This window comes from Heptranchias perlo, chromosome 15 (assembly GCF_035084215.1).
Source record: "Heptranchias perlo isolate sHepPer1 chromosome 15, sHepPer1.hap1, whole genome shotgun sequence".
In the NCBI taxonomy this organism is placed as follows: Eukaryota; Metazoa; Chordata; class Chondrichthyes; order Hexanchiformes; family Hexanchidae; genus Heptranchias; species Heptranchias perlo.
In genome coordinates this window covers 51,976,780-51,995,806 of record NC_090339.1, presented here as the reverse complement: position 1 = coordinate 51,995,806, position 19,027 = coordinate 51,976,780, and the positions used below count along the sequence as shown (strand labels likewise).

Below are 19,027 nucleotides of genomic sequence, written 5' to 3'. Positions count from 1 at the left end.
TGGTGATCAATCAGGAGTAAGAATCCTGGCTGGTTTTACTCTTCTCCAGTCGAGATTCAGAAGCCATTTGTGGTGCCTCGAGCACAGCTCCGATTGGGATCAGTTCATTTTGCACAGATCAGGGATTGATTAGCAGCACCCCGATGCATTTACTGAGCTGTTGGGATGTCCTGGAAACATTGGTTAAACAATTTCACAACAATCATATCCCAACATAATGACACAATTACTTTGTTGAGTTTACAGTAATTGATCAGTGTGTTATAATTTTCAGCTAGGCTAAAGCCATGACCTACCATTGGTAGCTGGTGTGCCGACCACTCCACTCTCAGGAACCCATGTTTAATACAGACCTGGGTACCATTATCCAAACTTTTCTTAAATTCTGTGATGAAAAAAAGTGAATGTTGGAAAAGTATGCATTATTAAAACATTTACATATTTTTCTGTTAGGCCAAGCACTCATTAAACATGTGATGTCTTTGTTATAATACTGGACAGAGGGATTTCATATATCAGAGAATCGTAGAATCATAGAAAATTCATGGTCAGGAGGAGGCCATTCGGCCCATCGTGTCTGCACCGGCCGAAAATGAGTCACCCAGCCTAATCCCACTTTCCAGCACTTGGTCCATAGCCTTGTAGGTTACAGCACTTCAGGTGCACATCCAGGTACTTTTTATATGAGTTGAGGGTTTCTGCCTCTACCACCCTTTCAGACCTCCACCACCTTCTGGGTAAAAAACTTTTTCCTCAGCTCCCCTCTAATCCTTCTACCAGTCACTTTAAATCTATGTCCCCTGCTTATTGACCTCTCTGCTAGGGGAAATAGGTCCTTCCTATCCACTTTATCTGGGCCCCTCATAATTTTGTACACCTTAAATCACCCCTCAGCCTCCTCTGTTCCAAGGAAAACAAACCCAGCCTATCCAATCTTTCCTCATAGCTAAAATTCTCCAGTCCTGGCAACATTCTCGTAAATCTCCTCTGTACCCTCTCTAGTGCAATCACATCTTTCCTATAATGCGGTGACCTGAACTGTACACAGTACTCAAGCATACACGTTAACATGCTAATTATTCATAGTGTACAGGTCATTACTTCAGTCACTGCAGGCCATAACTGCATTTAAGGGCAGAGTCACCTCAGAAAAGATCTTGGGCATGATTTTTGTCCAGTTGGAAATGTCATTACTGCTGGAGAAAAAAATTATTGAGGCACTAGGACAGAAAAGCATACCACAATATTGATGTTAAACCTGTTAGTTAAATTTTATGAAGCAAATTACCCTTTTAGTATCACTGCAAGGATTCTACACTGATTGGTTCAATTGGAGTTCAATCCAGGACTCAATCGTGTTGTCAAATCAACAGAATAGCAGAGATGAATGGAGGTGTGTTAACACTTATTGATTATTGTAAGGAAAGGGTTAATCATACTGTCTAGTCCGCTAATGTTATACTGCTATTCATTTCTCTTTCTAAGACAATTTAAATGCAGTGACCACTGAACTATTTTTTTTATTCGTTCATGGGATGTGGGCGTCGCTGGCAAGGCCAGTATTTATTGCCCATCCTTAACTACCCTTGAGAAGGTGGTGGTGAGCCGCCTTCTTGAACCGCTGCAGTCCGTATGGTGAAGGTTCTCCCACAGTGCTGTTAGGAAGGGAGTTCCAGGATTTTGACCCAGCGATGATGAAGGAATGGCGATATATTTCCAAGTTGGGATGGTGTGTGACTTGGAGGGGATCGTGCAGGTGGTGTTGTTCCCATGTGCCTGCTGCCCTTGTCCTTCTAGGTGGTAGAGGTCATGGGTTTAGGAGGTGCTGTCGAAGAAGCCTTGGCGAGTTGCTGCAGTGCATCCTGTGGATGGTACACACTGCAGCCACGGTGCGCCGGTGGTGAAGGGAGTGAATGTTTAGGGTGGTGGATGGGGTGCCAATCAAGCGGGCTGCTTTGTCCTGGATGGTGTCGAGCTTCTTGAGTGTTGTTGGAGTTGAACTCAACCAGGCAAGTGGAGAGTATTCCATCACACTCCTGACTTGTGCCTTGTAGATGGTGGAAAGGCTTTGGGGAGTCAGGAGGTGAGTCACTTGCCGCAGAATACCCAGCCTCTGACCTGCTCTCGTAGCCACAGTATTTATATGGCTGGTCCAGTTAAGTTTCTGGTCAGTGGTGACCCCCAGGATGTTGATGGTGGGGGATTTGGCGATGGTAATGCCGTTGAATGTCAAGGGGAGGTGGTTAGACTCTCTCTTTTTGGAGATGGTCATTGCCTGGCACTTGTCTGGCGCGAATGTTACTTGCCACTTATCAGCCCAAGCCTGGATGTTGTCCAGGTCTTGCTGCATGCGGGCTCGGACTGCTTCATTATTTGACGGGTTGCGAATGGAACTGAACACTGTGCAATCATCAGCGAACATCCCCATTTCTGACCTTATGATGGAGGGAAGGTCATTGATGAAGCAGCTGAAGATGGCTGGGCCTAGGACACTGCCCTGAGGAACTCTTGCAGCAATGCCCTGGGGCTGAGATGATTGGCCTCCAACAACCACTACCATCTTCCTTTGTGCTGGGTATGACTCCAGACACTGGAGAGTTTTCCCCCTGATTCCCATTGACTTCAATTTTACGAGGGCTCCTTGGTGCCACACTCGGTCAAATGCTGCCTTGATGTCAAGGGCAGTCACTCTCACCTCACCTCACCTATTGAATTTAGACGAACCTTAAAGCAATCGTCAGTTCAGGCAATCGATGGAATTAAAAGACATTCTAGTGCATACTGCAGAGAACTTTAATTAGTTGATAACAAATTCTGCAGAAGGGAATACATCATCCTTTTCAGAAGCAGGAGAATGGTATGGAATGGTACAGATTTATAATTGAAAGTGTCACTTGGTAGAATAGTAACAAGAGTGAAACTATCGATATAATCACAGATACAGAACATGCACAAATGCTCCCTTTGTTCCTTTTATTAGGAGGAAGGCCTTCTAGCCTTACATGAAGATAAGGACCTGTCTGAGAAAGACCTTGGATCTGGAAGGTTAGGCACTGTAACCAAGTAGGGGAGTTGTATCAGTCTGTGGAAAAATAACTCATTAAAACTAATGTAAATGATAAGAAAGAAGCTTATATAGAATTGTATTAGGTAATGCAGAAAAGTGATATCCTCCTCACTGTTCACTACACTTCCAAGTTTTGTGTCATCTGCAAGTCACAGATCAGCCATGATCTCATTGAATGGCAGAACAGGCTCGAGCGGCTAAATGGCCTACTCCTATTCCTATGTTCCTATTCCGCAGCCTCACAACCCTCTGTGTGCAAAACTTTCTTCTGCTCATCCAAGTTGCCATTCCTCATTTGTGGGCACCAAAAAGCTATACAACCATTGATAATGTCACGGTGAAGTCATATCCTGTCTTTCCCCAATGTCCACACATGTTTGCCAGCAGGGGTCACTGGACACTAATCAGGAATAGGAAGTAATCAGTCGTGAGAACGCTGATTGAAATATTTCGCTCATTCGACCAGCGGCACTGAGGCCAACTGTAGTCCATCTACAGCCACCTGGGCTGCGATCAAGTAGCTTACCATAAACCAAGCATGAAACTTAGGACTGTCCTTATCGGTAGGGTTCACTATCACACTGAATGTGTATCTATTCATTGAGCCACCAGGGAAACTCAATGACAATTGTTTTTATTTTTAAAATGGAGCCCTGATGGTGGCAATGTCCAGTTAAATTGGCTGAAATATGGGTATTAAACACTCCCATACCTTCCAAACAGCTTGAGTGAAATTCAATGAAGAACTTTGTTTTGCATGTTGTCTTCACGATGGCCTCTATGATTTCAAACTCAATGCAGGCCTGACTGGAACTATTACATGGGCCTGTACACACCAGGAAGGAGAAATAAATATAATTAATTGGGCTGCAAAAAAAACCTCACCAACATACAAGGGTATATCATCATATCTTAAACATACTAAATTTCAAAAACATACATCTCCAGTTTTTCTTGTGTGTGTACATACTCATCGAAGTGATAAATATCATTGTTGGAAAATGGAAGTGTCAGCATCATGTACTTCTGGGCCAAGCTTGGTCAGAATAAAAAGAACGTAAGAACTATCAGTAAACATAAAAGATTATTTAGCCCAACAAACTTAACCCTTTTTTAATCAATCTTAACCCCACCGCTTTCTCACCATATTACTCAATCCTTTGTCACTCCAGAAACAAATATAATAGCCTCTTGAACACTTATGTGCTGTATATTTCAATGGCTGCCCTCGGTAATTTGAGTCCCTGCTGATTTCCCTTCTCACTCTTAACTTCCTAATTTTAACTTGTGTCCCCTTTTATTTAAATTCTGTCACCTTTGTGAATTCCTTTGTTATCTTGAAAAAAAAATCAATTATGAGAGGACAAACCTAATTTCTTTAACCTTTCCTCATAACTTTGACACCCAATATCTGGAATCAACCTGGTTGCTCGTCTCTTCCAAGCACAATAATACCTACCTTTAATTTGGTGAGGAGAACGTCACATAGTACTAAGCAATATAACCTCTTCTGATCTGTACTCTATCCCTCTCCTTATACACCCTGTTACCTTACTTGCCCCTTTTTAATGCAACTAAGTACTGGAAGGGTAAAGCTCCCTCTGCTCTGCCTCAACAATGTGCCAAACAGAGAAAAGCCTCCCCTATTGCACCGTTGTAGCAGTTCCATAATCCCACATCTCTGATGTACCGATGACAATTTTTAATCAACTATCAGCAATTTCTTGCTGTAACTCATGCCCACTTGGCTGCCTTCACACCCATTTTGAGAGTGCCCCATACTGAGTTCACAGACAGAAGAAACTTTTATCCCATCACTCTGATCTGGATTTGAACTCAGATGCAAGAGGTGAAATACTAATGTACCCACAATAATACCACCCAGTCCCTCACTCTTTAAATTATTTGTTCAGCTCCATTTGTTGAGCTATTGACGAAACCCCATTGTTGGGCACAACATGTCCTCACTTGGTTCTTTTTACCTTTTTTAGACACAAACTGGGATGTTACCCCAATTTCAAATGTGGCAAAAACAGGAGAGTGGTCACTGGTCATGATGTCATCGGTGCAGCCTGCAGAAAAGTAAAAGAGACATGAATACGAGGAAATGAAATGTTACTCTCTACGTTCTCCTTCGACACTGTGTGGCAGAATTCTGTTTTTAGCCTACGACAGTGCGGTGGAGTAATATCCAGTCTCAAATGGGAGGCAAATATTGTGTTCATTATAACAGTTGCTAAAATGGTTCTGCAAAATCATTTTGTCAAGTTAAACCAATTTCCCTTAGATCTACGTCCAGTGAGTTGATCGCATCCCGAAATCAAGGTTTGTTTAAAATGATACTGGCTCCAAAATTCCAATCTGGGACCAGGGCGGAGAGTGGGCAAATCTCTTAACGGCGGACGAAATTTGGGATGGAACCCAGTGCTACTGGGATTCCACCCCATGCAAAATGCTGCTTTAAATTCCGGTGAAGGGAAGCAAGAGAATTTTCCGCCATCTCCCCCCACTACATTGAAAGGGACTGTCTGAGGAGTAGCTGGGCCACCCTGAAAATTCTGTCCAATATGCTGATATAAGGCCTCAACAGAACTCTTGTCAGCTGAGAGGTGGCAGGTGGCATTGAGGAGCTTGGGAAGGCCACAGAAGGTTGCCAGACAAAGGTAATTGATCTGGGAGAAGATCAGTTGCCTTTATTTACAGCGCCTACGGCTCCTTTAGGACCTGAAAATAGCAAAGTTGTCAAATTTCTTCGTCTCAAGAAAGGCCTCAGGGGAACTTCTAGCAGGACAGCGGCAGGCCATTCTGCTTTTTAGCAGTGGATTGGGCCAGGCATCGATGATGCAACCTTACATGCATATTGTATGACGAAAAAGCAATATCCAAATTGACCTCTTTAAATCCTGCAGCCTGCTGACTCTGGAACCGATTTGAATGCCATTAATGAAGCTTCCACCTGCCTCTAACAGAAACCTTAGTCCACTGGGATGTGCGCATTGGTGTATTCCCTGGAATTTAGAAGATTAAGGGGTGCTTTGATCGAAATTTTCAAGATATTAAGGGGAACTGATAGAGTTGATAGAGAGAAACTATTTCCGCTGGTTGGGGAGTCTAGGACTAGAGAACATGGCCTAAAAATTAGGGCCAGGACTTCCAGGAGTGAAGTTAGGAAACACTTCTACACACAAAGGGTAGTAGAAGTTTCGAACTCTCTTCTGCAAACGGCAGTTGATGCTAGCTCAATTATTAATTTTAAATCTGAGATTGATAAATTTTTGTTAACCAAAGGTATTAATGGATATGGGGCTAAGGCGGGTATATGGAGTTAGGTCACAGATCGGCCATGATCTCACTGAATGACGGAACAGTCTCGAGGGGCTAAATGGCCTACTCTTGTTCCTATGTTCCACTGTTACAATGGAGTCAGGCACAAAATAAGTGGCAATGGGCTGGTAAGTACACCCGCCCGATTTTTACCCCTCATGCGTCCCGTTCCTGCCCAGCTGGGTGGGTTAAAACTCCCCCCTAGTATTCCAATTCTGAATGGTGTCAGCTGACAGCAATCTTCTAGCCCCTATTTATTTGGAGCTGATTAATCCCCATGTATTTCACATCTTGAAGATTTAACTCCAGTGATCCCAGTTCCTTCATCTAATAGTTATGCACAAGCTCTGAATCAAATCCTATTTACTGGTATTTACAAACTGTACCTCTTCATATGGTGAATACTACCTCATTGTTAGGTTTCTCCACTTTAAAATGGTAACATTGGATCTCCTAGTTCGTTTAAGCCCATGACTCGAATGCTTGTTATTAAATGCAAAGTATAATTAAAGTTGTTTTAATTATCAATTTAGAAATCTTTTGGGAGTTTCTCGGATTCTATCTTTTACACCAAAATCGGGGAGAAAATTGGACCCCCAAAAAACTCAGGTAAATTCAGAGAAAATGAGTGGAAATGAGTATTTATTTGAAACATTGTTAATACTCAAGAAAACAAGCAAGGGGCTAAAAAAGGCATAGTTAAGCTAGGTAAAAACCCACAATTATTTAAACAGTTCACAAGCCTCACTTTAATTGACCTCAGTGCCAGTTGCAAAAAGTTCTGACAAGCAGCAGTTGTGTTTAATTACAAAGTTTGTTCATTTTAAATCTTGGATGTGGTCAAGTTGGCAAATGGTTTTCTCAGTATTAGCTGAGCTGGGTGGACTCAGACTGTGAGAAGCAGCACTGCTCAAATTTGGAAAGTCGATGCAGTGCATTTTCCAAAACTCAGTAGGTGACAAGCCTTTGTTCAGCAGTTGCAGGAATGGCCAGTAGCTGTGGGAATTTCCTTCTAGCTTTGCCTTGTTGCTCCAATAATAAATGGATATACTCACCATATGAAGTGCATTGATTATATGTCTCTGGGTAGGATTTCCACAGGACCCTATCACACCAAGAAGGAACATTTATTCTTACCTATAATATAGACAAAGAGCAAAGGTATGAATAGCAATAAGCCTGGAGATCCCCACAACTCGAGGGCAATTAGGGATGGGCAATAAATGCTGGCCTCACCAGCGACGCCCACATCCCGCGAACGAATAAAAAAAAAAACAACTGATGGGTCTGTAGTTATCTGGTTTCTCCCTCCCTTCTTAAATAATGGAGTGACATTTGCAATTTCCAATTGAAAGGCATAATTCCTGAATCTAGGGACCTTTGGAAAATTAGGACTAAGGCATCTCACCTATTTTCTTTAATGCTCTGGGGTGGAAACCATCAGGTCCTGGAGTCTTTTCTGCCTTAAGTCCCATTATTTTCTCCATTACTATTTTTAAACTCATATTAAATCTATATAGTTCCTAACCTTGACTTATTTTTAGGTTCCCTTATACTGCTGGTTGTTTGTCCTCTTCCTCCACTGTGAAAACAGATACAAAGTACTCATTTAACAAGTCTGCCATTTCCATATTGTCCATTATGGTCTTGTCTACATCTATCTTTAACAGGCCCACTGTCCCCTTTACCACTCTCTTTCTCTTAATATATTTACAAGTTAGCTTTGATATCCTTTGCAAGCTTTTTTTATATTCTCTTTTTGCACTACTCATTACTTTCTTTGTATACCTTTCTTGCTTTACAGACTGCTGGATTTCTAATTTGTGTAAGACTTTTCTTTTAGCTTAATGCGGTCTCTTGCCTCATTTGTTGACCATGGTTGCTTAATTACACAAGTGGAGCCTTTGCCTGTTAGGAGTATGTACTGGTTTTGTATCATACCAAATACTTCTTTGAATACTTCCCACTGTTTGTCTGTAGGTTTATCCATTAACAATTCAGCCCAGTTTACTGCAATCAATTCATTTCTTATCCCTTCAAAGTTTGCCTTGCTTAAATTTAAAATCTTGGTTTGAGACTCTCCATTCTCCCCTCTCAAACCTAATATCAAATTCAATTATATTATGGTCACTATTTGCAAGATGCTCTCACCATCAGATTGTTAATTAATTCTGGTTCGTTACTTGTCACTAAATCTAATACAGCCTGCTCTCTTGTCAGTTCTGAAACAACATTGACTTCAGTGGAGAGTAAAATTGGGTGGGGTGTAAAACCAGCATTGCGCCCGATCCTGTCAGTTTCCTGACCGGTGGCTTAGGTTAAAATTATTCCCATATTGTTCCAGAAAACTGTCTCGAATACATACTAGAAATTCATTGCCTTTACTACTTAAGCTGTTCTGCGTCTCCCACTGAATGTGAAAATTAAAATCTCCCATTAGAACCACATGGTTTTTGCTACATGCTTCTATGATCTCTGTATTTATACACCCCCGACTACATCACTTCTATCAGGAGGTCTGTAGACAACTCCTACCAGAGTCTTGCATCCTTTCCTGTTCCTTAACTCTACCTAATAGTAGTTCCACTGCTGACGGGATATGGGCCAAAGGCGGGTATAAAGAGTTAGATCACAGATCAGCCATGATCTTATCAAATGGCGGAGCAGGCATGAGGGGCTGAATGGCCTAATCCTGTTCCTATGTTCCTATGTTTCCCAAGTTAATCACCCTTACTGAAATTCCTTCTTTTTACCACTGTAATTGTGTCTTTTATCAATATTGCTACTCTGCCTCCTTTCCCAATTTCCCTGTCCTTTCTAAAGATCCAATAGCATGGACTATTTAGCTCTCAATCATGCCCAGCTTGTAGCCAGGTCTCTGTAATGGCCACAACATCACAACCATGAAGCTGAATTTGTTCTTCGAACTCACTTGTTTTATTTCTTATGCTGCATGGAACTCTTATTTGGGTAGCTGCCCCCACATTGCCCATTTGCCCTGCTGGTCTTTTTCTCACACTTTTTGACTAACTGTGTGAATGACGTGTTTGTGCAGGGAAGAAGAATGGAAGAGAGGATATTAGGAAAATAAACAACCTGATGTCACTTACCCCAGTGGTTTTGTGCTTCTGCCATGAGTAGATGTCTCTGGTGTTTCGTTCATATCGATAGGTAGGAGGGAAAGTGATTTCTTCCTCATCTGTCAGATGTGGAAAAGAAGAATGAGAACACAATGTCGCAAGTGCAGAGTCTTAGTCCAATATGTAACTATGGTAGGGTTAATGTTTCAGGTCTATGACCCTTCATCATGGACCTGAAATCTTCACCCTACCATAATTCTGATGAAGGGTCATAGACCTGAAAAATTAACCCTACCTTCCTCTCCCCACACATGCTGCCTGACCCACTGAGAATTTCCAGCCTTTTCTGTTTTTATTGCAGATTTCCAGCATCCGCAGTAATTTTCCTTTTATTTCATTATGTAATTATGGTGTCCAGTTTAACAACATTAGGGAACATTGTTCTACTGTACAAGATAATCATTGTCCAAAGTATACAATGCATTGAGGGATATACGTGGTAAAATAACATACAGTATATGTTATGCAAATGTGTCTGTTTATATAATTATCAACATGTGTCCTAAATTCATATAAAAGTTGCATATCACACGTGAAGATGAACAAAATTTGTACTGGTAAAACGTGCCCTTTGTAAAGTTGCTGCACCCACTGAAGATATGAGATTAATAAATGAGAAATCTCCATCACTCTGTCCAAAACTCTTTTTATTCGTTCATGGGATGTGGGCGTCGCTGGCAAGGCCGGCATTTATTGCCCATCACTAATTGCCCTTGAGAAGGTGGTGGTGAGCCACCTTCTTGAACCGCTGCAGTCCGTGTGGTGAAGGTTCTCCCACAGTGCTGCTAGGAAGGGAGTTCCAGGATTTTGATCCAGCGACGATGAAGGAACGGCGATGTATTTCCAAGTTGGGATGGTGTGTGACTTTGAGGGGAACGTGCAGGTGGTGTTGTTCCCATGTACCTGCTGCCCTTGTCCTTCTAGGTGGTAGAGGTCGTGGGTTTGGGAGATGCTGTCGAAGAAGCCTTGGCAAGTTGCTGCAGTGCATCCTGTGGATGGTACACACTGCAGCCACAGTGGGCCGGTGGTGAAGGGAGTGAATGTTTAGGGTGGTGGATGGGGTGCCAATCAAGCAGGCTGCTTTGTCCTGAATGGTGTCGAGCTTCTTGAGTGTTGTTGGAGCTGCACTCATCCAGGCAAGTGGAGAGTATTCCATCACACTCCTGACTTGCGTCTTGTAGATGGTGGAAAGGCTTTGGGGAGTCAGGAGGTGAGTCACTCGCCACAGAATACCCAGCCTCTGACCTGCTCTTGTAGCCGCAGTATTTATATGGCTGGTCCAGTTAAGTTTCTGGTCAATGGTGACCCCCAGGATGTTGACGGTGGGGGATTCGGCGATGGTAATGCCATTGAATGTCAAGGGGAGGTGGTTAGACTCTCTCTCTATAAAGCCCAAATCCATTCTGCACTTGAATACTTTTCCCATAACTGAGAGCACTCTTCTAATACCTGTTTAACATGTCTGGATGGGATACAAGAAGAAGCTTGTCTGAAAATCTCCAGCCTCTCTCACAACTCTTCTCATCTCTCTCTACTTTATCAATACTTAACATGCTCCTCTGCAATATCCTTTTGGCTCTTTCCTAGCTTCATATAAAGCATCCTATAGCTGGCTTCCCCCCACATCCTCACAGTGTTGAAAATAACTAACCACAATGTCCATGCTCTAACCTCTTCCTTCCCAGCATCTCAAAACTGTAGAGCGTCTCAATTCCCTCAGTATTTCCTTCCTCCTACAATCAACAGGCTTTTAGAACCTATGCTGAGTTTCACATAACCACAATTTCCTGATTTACTACATTTTTCCATACTTTTTTCAACTTTAATGGCTTTGGTTCTTCATCTAGGTTTCTCCCTGAAAAAAATGAATTTTACTATGTAGTGCATAAACCACCCTCTGCCACTATGAACTCGTCCTTAAAAGGCCACTGCTGGTCAACAACATATTTGTCTATGAAACCACCGCCCGTCAATAAGATACATAGGGGTATAATTTCTGTGGAGGGGGGGGGGGGGGGTGTTCTTGAGTGTCCGACGTTACTTTGGCGGAAGATCCGTGGAAAACCTGGAGAAACGGCACAAATGCCATTCACGCCATGGCGGTATTTTATATATTTTAAAATAACAAGTGGCGAGTTAATACATTTAAATCATCAGAGATTTACTTACAGAATTTCAGGAACACCTTTCTTTTCTCTTGCTCCAGGTTCAGTTGGTCAACACTCAGCATTGGCTCAAACTCCTTTTTGTTGATATGACTTAAAATATCCTGAAGGATAAAGTATTTAATTTCTAAGTTTCTCTTCATAGGGTTGAGTGTCCCAAAAGAACATTTATCCCTAATTCCCACTCCCTCTCCACCACCATTTTATCTCTCACCAAGGGGGTGATTTTAAACCCCAAGAACGGATGGGTGGGGGCGGGTGGGAGTTGAAAATAGTTTTTTTTTGGGTCGTGACCGCAAAATTGTTGGACTTTGCATTCCCAGTGGGAAGCCTGTACTTTTCGGCGCCGGCATTAAACCCGGAAATAAAATCGGGTTGCGGTCACGACCCAAAAACAACTGTTTTCAACTCCCACCCGCCCCCAACCCACCCATTCTTGGGGTTTAAAATCACCCCCCAAGTCTCATCCAGCCATGCACCAACTATTTTTCACAGTCTGTAATAGACATATGGGCCCCAAAATTCCCAGCCTGACCAGGGAGAATTCCAGCAGATTTCCAGATCGGGCAACAGAAAATGGGACTGAAGCCGGTTCCACTAGGATTCCGGCCCCTGTTTTACATCCCACCATTTTGTGGGGGGGAGGTCATGGGTGGATCTTCTGCTTGCCCCCCCCCCCCCCCCACTACTGTCAGAACTCACACCAGCTGACAGCTGACAGCAAGCATGAGTTCCATTGAAGTCTGCAAGAAGGCCCCAATCCTTTACGACAGGCCTGCTTGTTCCGTTGGGAGCAAAAGAACAGGAGATGTTTCTTCACCACCTCCTCTCTGCCATTGGAACCGCACGATATTTCTCAGCATATCAGAACAGACGTTCCTGAATTACCCACCCTGGCTATGCAAATGACCATCTCATCAGATTTAGGGCAGGGTTTCCAGCCTGGAGCTAGGACAAGCGGATGATCCACTCTGTTGTACTTAAACTGGCGGTGCAGACTTGTGGAAATTTGGGTGGGTCCATTGAATAATTTGGCAGGGAAGGCCATTATCCCAACTAGTATGGATCGGCACAAGAGACAAGTAAATATGTTTCTGGAGGAAGAGAGGATTGAGGGATGTGGTGAGAAGCCAGGAAGGTGGAATTGTAAGAAAACAAAAAGGGAGAATTGGCCTTTTCTGTTCCTACAACAACCTATTTTCCTAAAACAAGGATTCCAATAAAGCAGAAAGAAAGTGGGGCATACCTGGACATCCATATCTAGTCGATAGTTAAGGTCTCCAAACCAGAAAATATGAGTGAAGCGCAGAGCAATGTCAAAAGAACTGAGCTGCTTATCACCCAGTGATGACAAACGGAGTATGTCCAAGTAGTTCTGGTTTCGCCTAAAACATAACCAACAGTATAAGTTTACATCCAAGGAAGGGTAGGCAGCTCAGTTTAAAGTTACAGGTTCCATCTGGTAATGCTGCTCAGGATGAAGTCTCACAATCATAGGAAGAGAAATTCAACTTTTGTGCCTAAAACAAATGTAAAATCAGTAACGTGACTGTTCCACTCAAAAAATGGCGTAGGAAATTTTCAGTTTTTACTTTTATGGCTGCAGGAGAAGCAGGAGTACTCCTCCTGGGCACACAAAATAACCCTGGCCCACTGGCGACCTATTTGTAGTCCTTCCCATCCCCCCCTCACCACCTTGACCCAACTTGCCGGCTCAGTGTAGGAATCAGGCGATTTCCCACTCGCCTCGATCAGCAGGCTGCAGCTGGGTGCCAATTCGACGCCCTCGGCTCACTGGTGGCATTTAAATAAGGCCTGAAGTCGAATTTGGCTTGGGCCTCAGACCGGCACAGATCTGCACGCAGAGCCATCGCTCCACTGATTTCACATCTAGGTTGGGTGCGTGTCGAATTTCCCAGCCTAAAAGCTGTCCAAGCCAATATGGTGTCATTTGCAATTCTGGTGTAGTTCGGGCGCGGCACATCGCGAAGCGAAATTTGCAGGTCTTATGCCAATTTTAAGCCAGCAAACGGGCAGCCATGAGTTGAATTTCTCCTCCATACTGATTACCCAGCACTGTGCTACATTGACAATAAACCTGACCTAACATTCATGAGGAGTGGGCCAGAGTGATCATGCAGGTTGCATCATGGATTCATTCTTCCCACTCCACTAAATGTTTGATATCAGCAGGGAGAAAGCACTAAGCAGAGATCAGGTGCTTCCCCATAGGGAGGGAGGGAAAATTGGACAAAGGTTCACATGTGGGCCTGTTCATGTGCCCCTCTTACTGATCAGAAGAAAAAAAAACAGAGGAACATTCTCCATTCTTCACAGCTTGTAACCCTACCTGTATTGAAAACCTACACTGAACAATTTGATAGTAAAGGCCAATTATTGTCTAACAACATGGAGGTCATGATGTGGAGATGCCGGTGATGGACTGGGGTGGACAAATGTAAGGAGTTGCACAACACCAGGTTATAGTCCAACAGCTTTATTTGAAATCACAAGCTTTCGGAGCCTTGCTCCTTCATCAGGTGAAGTGAAGAGATGCATATAGGCACAGCATAGGGCAGTTAGAAAGATTATCTGTAATCACCAGGCATTGTTCTCTGACTATATATGCTGTGCCTATATGCATCTCTTCACTTCACCTGACGAAGGAGCAAGGCTCCGAAAACTTGTGATTTCAAATAAAGCTGTTGGACTATAACCTGGTGTTGTGCAACTCCTAAACATGGAGGTCAACTGAGCTACAACTGATCTAGGAGAGATTTCATTCTGAGCAGGGGTGGAGGTCACGAACAGGAAAGAATAGATTTACAGTACACACCATATCGCACACTGGTGTCTGAGACATGCACTGCTGGTACTGGAAACGAATGCCGTTTATGCGGCTAGTCCATCTGAGAAATTGGATAAATGAGGACCAGCTCCTCTGCTGCCAACAAGGCCCATCTTGCCTTCGGATATGTTCTCCTTCAATATGATCAGCATTCAACCTACTCAGTTAGCACTGAGACATATAACTCAGCTGGAAGTCAATCATTATAGGAGAGATTTTCCACTTCAGTGGTTCCCAACACGTCAGCAGCACATATCAGGAAATTGCGCACCCCCTGCCTGTGATTTCCCCATCCATTAATTTTAGTGGACAGAAAATCACAGACTGGTGTGATGCAATTATCTCTTCTCCCCAATTAACATCCCCCCCTTATATTTCATCAGTATAAACATAGTCTGACTTTGATTAGTTGTTTAAATAAATGAATCCATGTACCTGAGGACTTTTTCACTACCAGATGTTAAGTGACAGTTGACAAAACCCAGGGATGTCCCATTAAATAGGAATGAAACACCAACTGCACCCTTATTTCCTGCAATGAAAAGAGACAACCACAAACAGATGTACCAATAAGACAAAAATACTAGGTTTTGGCCAGACAGATATAAAGGTTCAAATCTACAGGGGGTGAAATTGGTTTTCTTCAAAAGCGCTGAACATGCAATAGTGAATCAGCAGCCTGTTTTACACCAGCCCGATTTCCTTTTCCAAAAGAAAATCCAATGCGGTGTAATACTGGCTGCCGATTCGCTACCGAAGACCTGAAGAGCGAGCTGCCTGTGGAGGCGCGACAACTCGCCCAGAAAACTTAGATGAGGCTCAAGGCTCGATTTTGGGCCAGCCTCTGGCCTTTCCGTTTGGGCGTGTCTGGACCCAGACTAATTTCTACCCCAATGAGTTTTATCTGGATTCATTGAAAACAATCTGGGACTTTTGAAGAGTATTAGTTAAGAAAGATAACTCCCATAGTTGATGGCTTTGGCCTTCTCCTTTTGTTTTGTGACTTCCAACCTCCATTAGACTCCATTGCTCCTTATCATGTACCCTCCATCGCCTGGAACTTCTTCTGATTTCTTGCCGTGCCTTCAGCGGAAGACTGGCAGAAACACCAGTGAAATGGTGTAATAGGCTGTTTCTTTGGGCTCTCTGCCGATCTTTCACCAACGTTATATTGGGAGATCAGAAGAACAGCTGCGTGCAGGTGCGTCCATCTAACTTTAAACATTAAAATATATTTTGAGAAAAAGGATTTCTGTTGAATTTTTGTGCTCATCAAGGCGAGGGTCAGCAGTCCTGGGCCACGGAACAGCTTTCCATATTTGAACCTGGTTCTAATTCTAATTCCTGATACTACTCCTAATTCCAGCTCAGAGCATTTTCTACATCAGAATTACTTACCGAATGTATTCGCTATTCCAGTTTTCACACTGGAGATGTTGACGTGACTGACTCGATTCTCATGATCTGGTTTAATCAACACTGCAATTTTAATACTCCACAATGACTGTGTGGCAACCTATAATACAGACACATTAATGAGTGGCACAGCAATGTGCCAGAAAATCCAAGGTGCAGCGAGAAGTCAAGGTAGCCTCCTGCACACTTTAATCTTTAGCTCCAGAGAAATTCCTGCCTCTTTGCATTGACTGGTTTTCTAAGTTTTCAGCTTAGATACTGTGACAATAAAATATCACCAATATTACAGGTATTCAAACACCAGGAATACCTTTATTGCTCTAATAGTAACTCTATATAACTCAATTATACACTATCATCAGGAATGTTCTTGGGGATGCTCCTAATTGGCAGAAGGTTGGCGGAAACCCCATTTACATAGCCCATCCAGGGATTCTGACAATCTTCAACCAAAGGCACAGCAGCCAGTCTGGAGAAACCCCAAGGAAATTCCCAGTGTGAAAATTAAATAGTCATCTATCGACCCCTTTATCTCCTTTTTTCACTTTACCCTATTATCCCATTTTACTTTCCTTTTCAGTTTAAATTTAATTTGACCCTTTTCTGTTCATGAATTCTATGCTACATCTTCTAACCCATTTTTATATTGTCTCTAATCTTAAAAAAAATCATTTATTTTTTTTTTCTCCTGCTCGTGCTCCAACTGTACAATGACAGCAACTAAAAAAAAACTGCTGTCTAATTGGCCAGAAATCATCCGCCAAGGCAAATGGTCAAGCAATCGGATGGTAAGGCAGTAAAGACCAATTTGTAGGCAATCTCAAATGCACAAAAACCACAAACACTTCTCATTCATGTGTTCACTTGTATTCCTTGTAAACAGGTACCTTCATCTAACTACGAGTGCACCAGTCAGAAGATTTGGTATTGATTTGATTTTAAAATTACATTTTTGTTGAATTTTGACCTCAGCAAGGTGGGGCAATGTCAGATTTGAGGAACACAACATTATCCATTTTTGTATCGGGTCTCAGCATTTCCAGGCTAGGTATTGCATGTTAGTCTCCCAGCAATGCATCTCGGACGCAACATCTTACTGTGTCAACATGGCACAACTATTTCTTATTCTAGTCATCGTGTTGGCCTCTCTGAATGTAGATTGTTAATTTAGTGCCTACTAGTAAACTGTTTATGTGGTATGGGTTCCTGACCACTATGAATCAGTTGAAACTGTCCAGCACTTCCATTCTATCACACTGAGTTGAATTTGAATACCCTCCTCTTTTTAAAAAAAAATTCCCAAGAAAAGCCAGTAATGTAATCTTATAATCTCATGATTCCATTGTGATTCACTTGGATTTCACAGCCACCATCTATTGTCCTGTAATGTAAATAGGTGAGAGTGTAGAATATTTTATTACTCGTAGCTTCTCATTCAATAAATGCCACATTTTTGCTATCACAGTGATGGTTTCCCAGGATTTTGAATTCCTACCACTTTGAAGTCCAGTTCTGTTATATCTTTTATCCCAGCTCGCAGGAAATCCACCCATTCCTTGTCACCCAACGAGTTCTCCTGGGTCCCAATCACATAGATATCATGAGGAATAGTGGCTGTCGTTTCATCTCTTGTGCGTCCAAGACCCTTTGACATAAGCCAAGAAGCGATGCTTTTTGGAGGACTAGCGGCGCCTGTTAACGATTTCAAAAGTTCTTTCATTAATTATTTTTCTCTCCTTAATTTTTCACACATTTCCCCTTGACTATTAAACACTTGCCTGCAGACTCATGTCGGCACCTTGACTTTCCATTCCCTTCATTTTTGCCTGTCCCTTCTTAATCCGTATTTCCTTGGAAAAGGCTGCAAATGGATTGGGATGACATTTTTGTCTTTCTAAAGGCTTTCAGAATTTTTGTCACCTGATTGCGACTCTTCTTTAATTGTCCTCATCCCTTTAGATTTCATTTGCATGCAATTTTCCAGTCCCACTGATAGTGTTCTCCTTAAACCTGTCCAAATCTGTTGCTAAATCTGTGATTAATTATACAAATGACTATGAAACTTGAGCCCTATTAGCACATTGCCAACTTGCAGTGATTAGAACCATTTCTTAACCATTTAGAACTGACTTATACCAGTAGACGAAAATTGCCACCAAGTTGTAGCCAGCTTGGATTTGTCCAACAACGATTTTAATTGAATTATTATTCAAAGAGAAAGGAAAGACAAGAGGAGTTACTTTCTGTTCAAAGTATTATGCCAATGTAATGATGAAAATACTTACTTTCTTTTAAAAAGAACAATTTCCTGCCCTAAGGGAGAACTGCCATTTCAGGTCCTCTTCCCTCCAGCGCACTCAGGTGATCTCACTGACAAGGAGGAGCTGCCTTCATGACAGAGCATCATGACTCAGGGTCACAGGTTAGGACTGGACCTGGGAGCCAATCCAGAAGCACCCGATCCCAAGAATATATGCCATCCACTACATATGCTGCATAATTTTCCAGTATCATGTTTTTCTAGTTGAGGCACAATCCTTTAATAATTTACCTACGTTCCAGGTTCCAATAAAGATGGATATCATATCTGGTTCATCCTGCTGAGAGTGTATGTTCTTCATAAGCTGAAGAAGCTGGCAGAAAGCTTCTCGTTTCTGTAGGGAAAAGATCAGGGAGCGTTAATGAGTCCTGATGTAGAGAATAATGACAGTCTCAATATAATGTACAAGTTCTGCAACAGAGATTAACACCATCATATAATGTACAAGTCTATTTCAGACTTGCTGTAGAAAATAATAATAACTATAACATACTCAAGAGGTTCAGATTATTGATTAAATCACAACAGCTAAGCTCAAGTGGTTTACAGAGTCTTTTACATCCTGAAAGTGCTTTGTTGCTTTGAAAATACTCCCAAACATCAGTTTACATTACATTATAAATGCATTACAAAGATGTAATAGAAAGACATCTTGGAAGGGAAAGTCATGCTTGACCAACCTCATTGAATTCTTTGAAGAAGTAACAGAAAGAATAGACAAAGATAATGTAATAGATGTAATATATT

At 42.4% G+C, this 19,027-nt stretch overlaps 1 protein-coding gene across 2 annotated transcripts in view; it reads right to left on the bottom strand.

The window, feature by feature from the left end:
* LOC137333097 (phosphatidylinositol 3,4,5-trisphosphate 5-phosphatase 2-like) overlaps positions 1-19,027 on the bottom strand; it is a 114,294-nt gene that overhangs the window by 15,475 nt on the left and 79,792 nt on the right. For both annotated transcript variants that reach the window (XM_067997224.1, XM_067997225.1), the window contains exons 12-22: positions 18,512-18,614; positions 17,456-17,652; positions 15,943-16,060; positions 14,980-15,076; positions 12,943-13,081; positions 11,701-11,800; positions 9,502-9,590; positions 7,447-7,528; positions 5,050-5,139; positions 3,780-3,893; positions 297-385 (exon numbers count right to left, since the gene is read on the bottom strand). In XM_067997224.1, the coding sequence (XP_067853325.1) occupies positions 297-385; positions 3,780-3,893; positions 5,050-5,139; positions 7,447-7,528; positions 9,502-9,590; positions 11,701-11,800; positions 12,943-13,081; positions 14,980-15,076; positions 15,943-16,060; positions 17,456-17,652; positions 18,512-18,614 (1,218 nt within the window). The remainder of the gene's footprint in view (positions 1-296; positions 386-3,779; positions 3,894-5,049; positions 5,140-7,446; positions 7,529-9,501; positions 9,591-11,700; positions 11,801-12,942; positions 13,082-14,979; positions 15,077-15,942; positions 16,061-17,455; positions 17,653-18,511; positions 18,615-19,027) is intronic.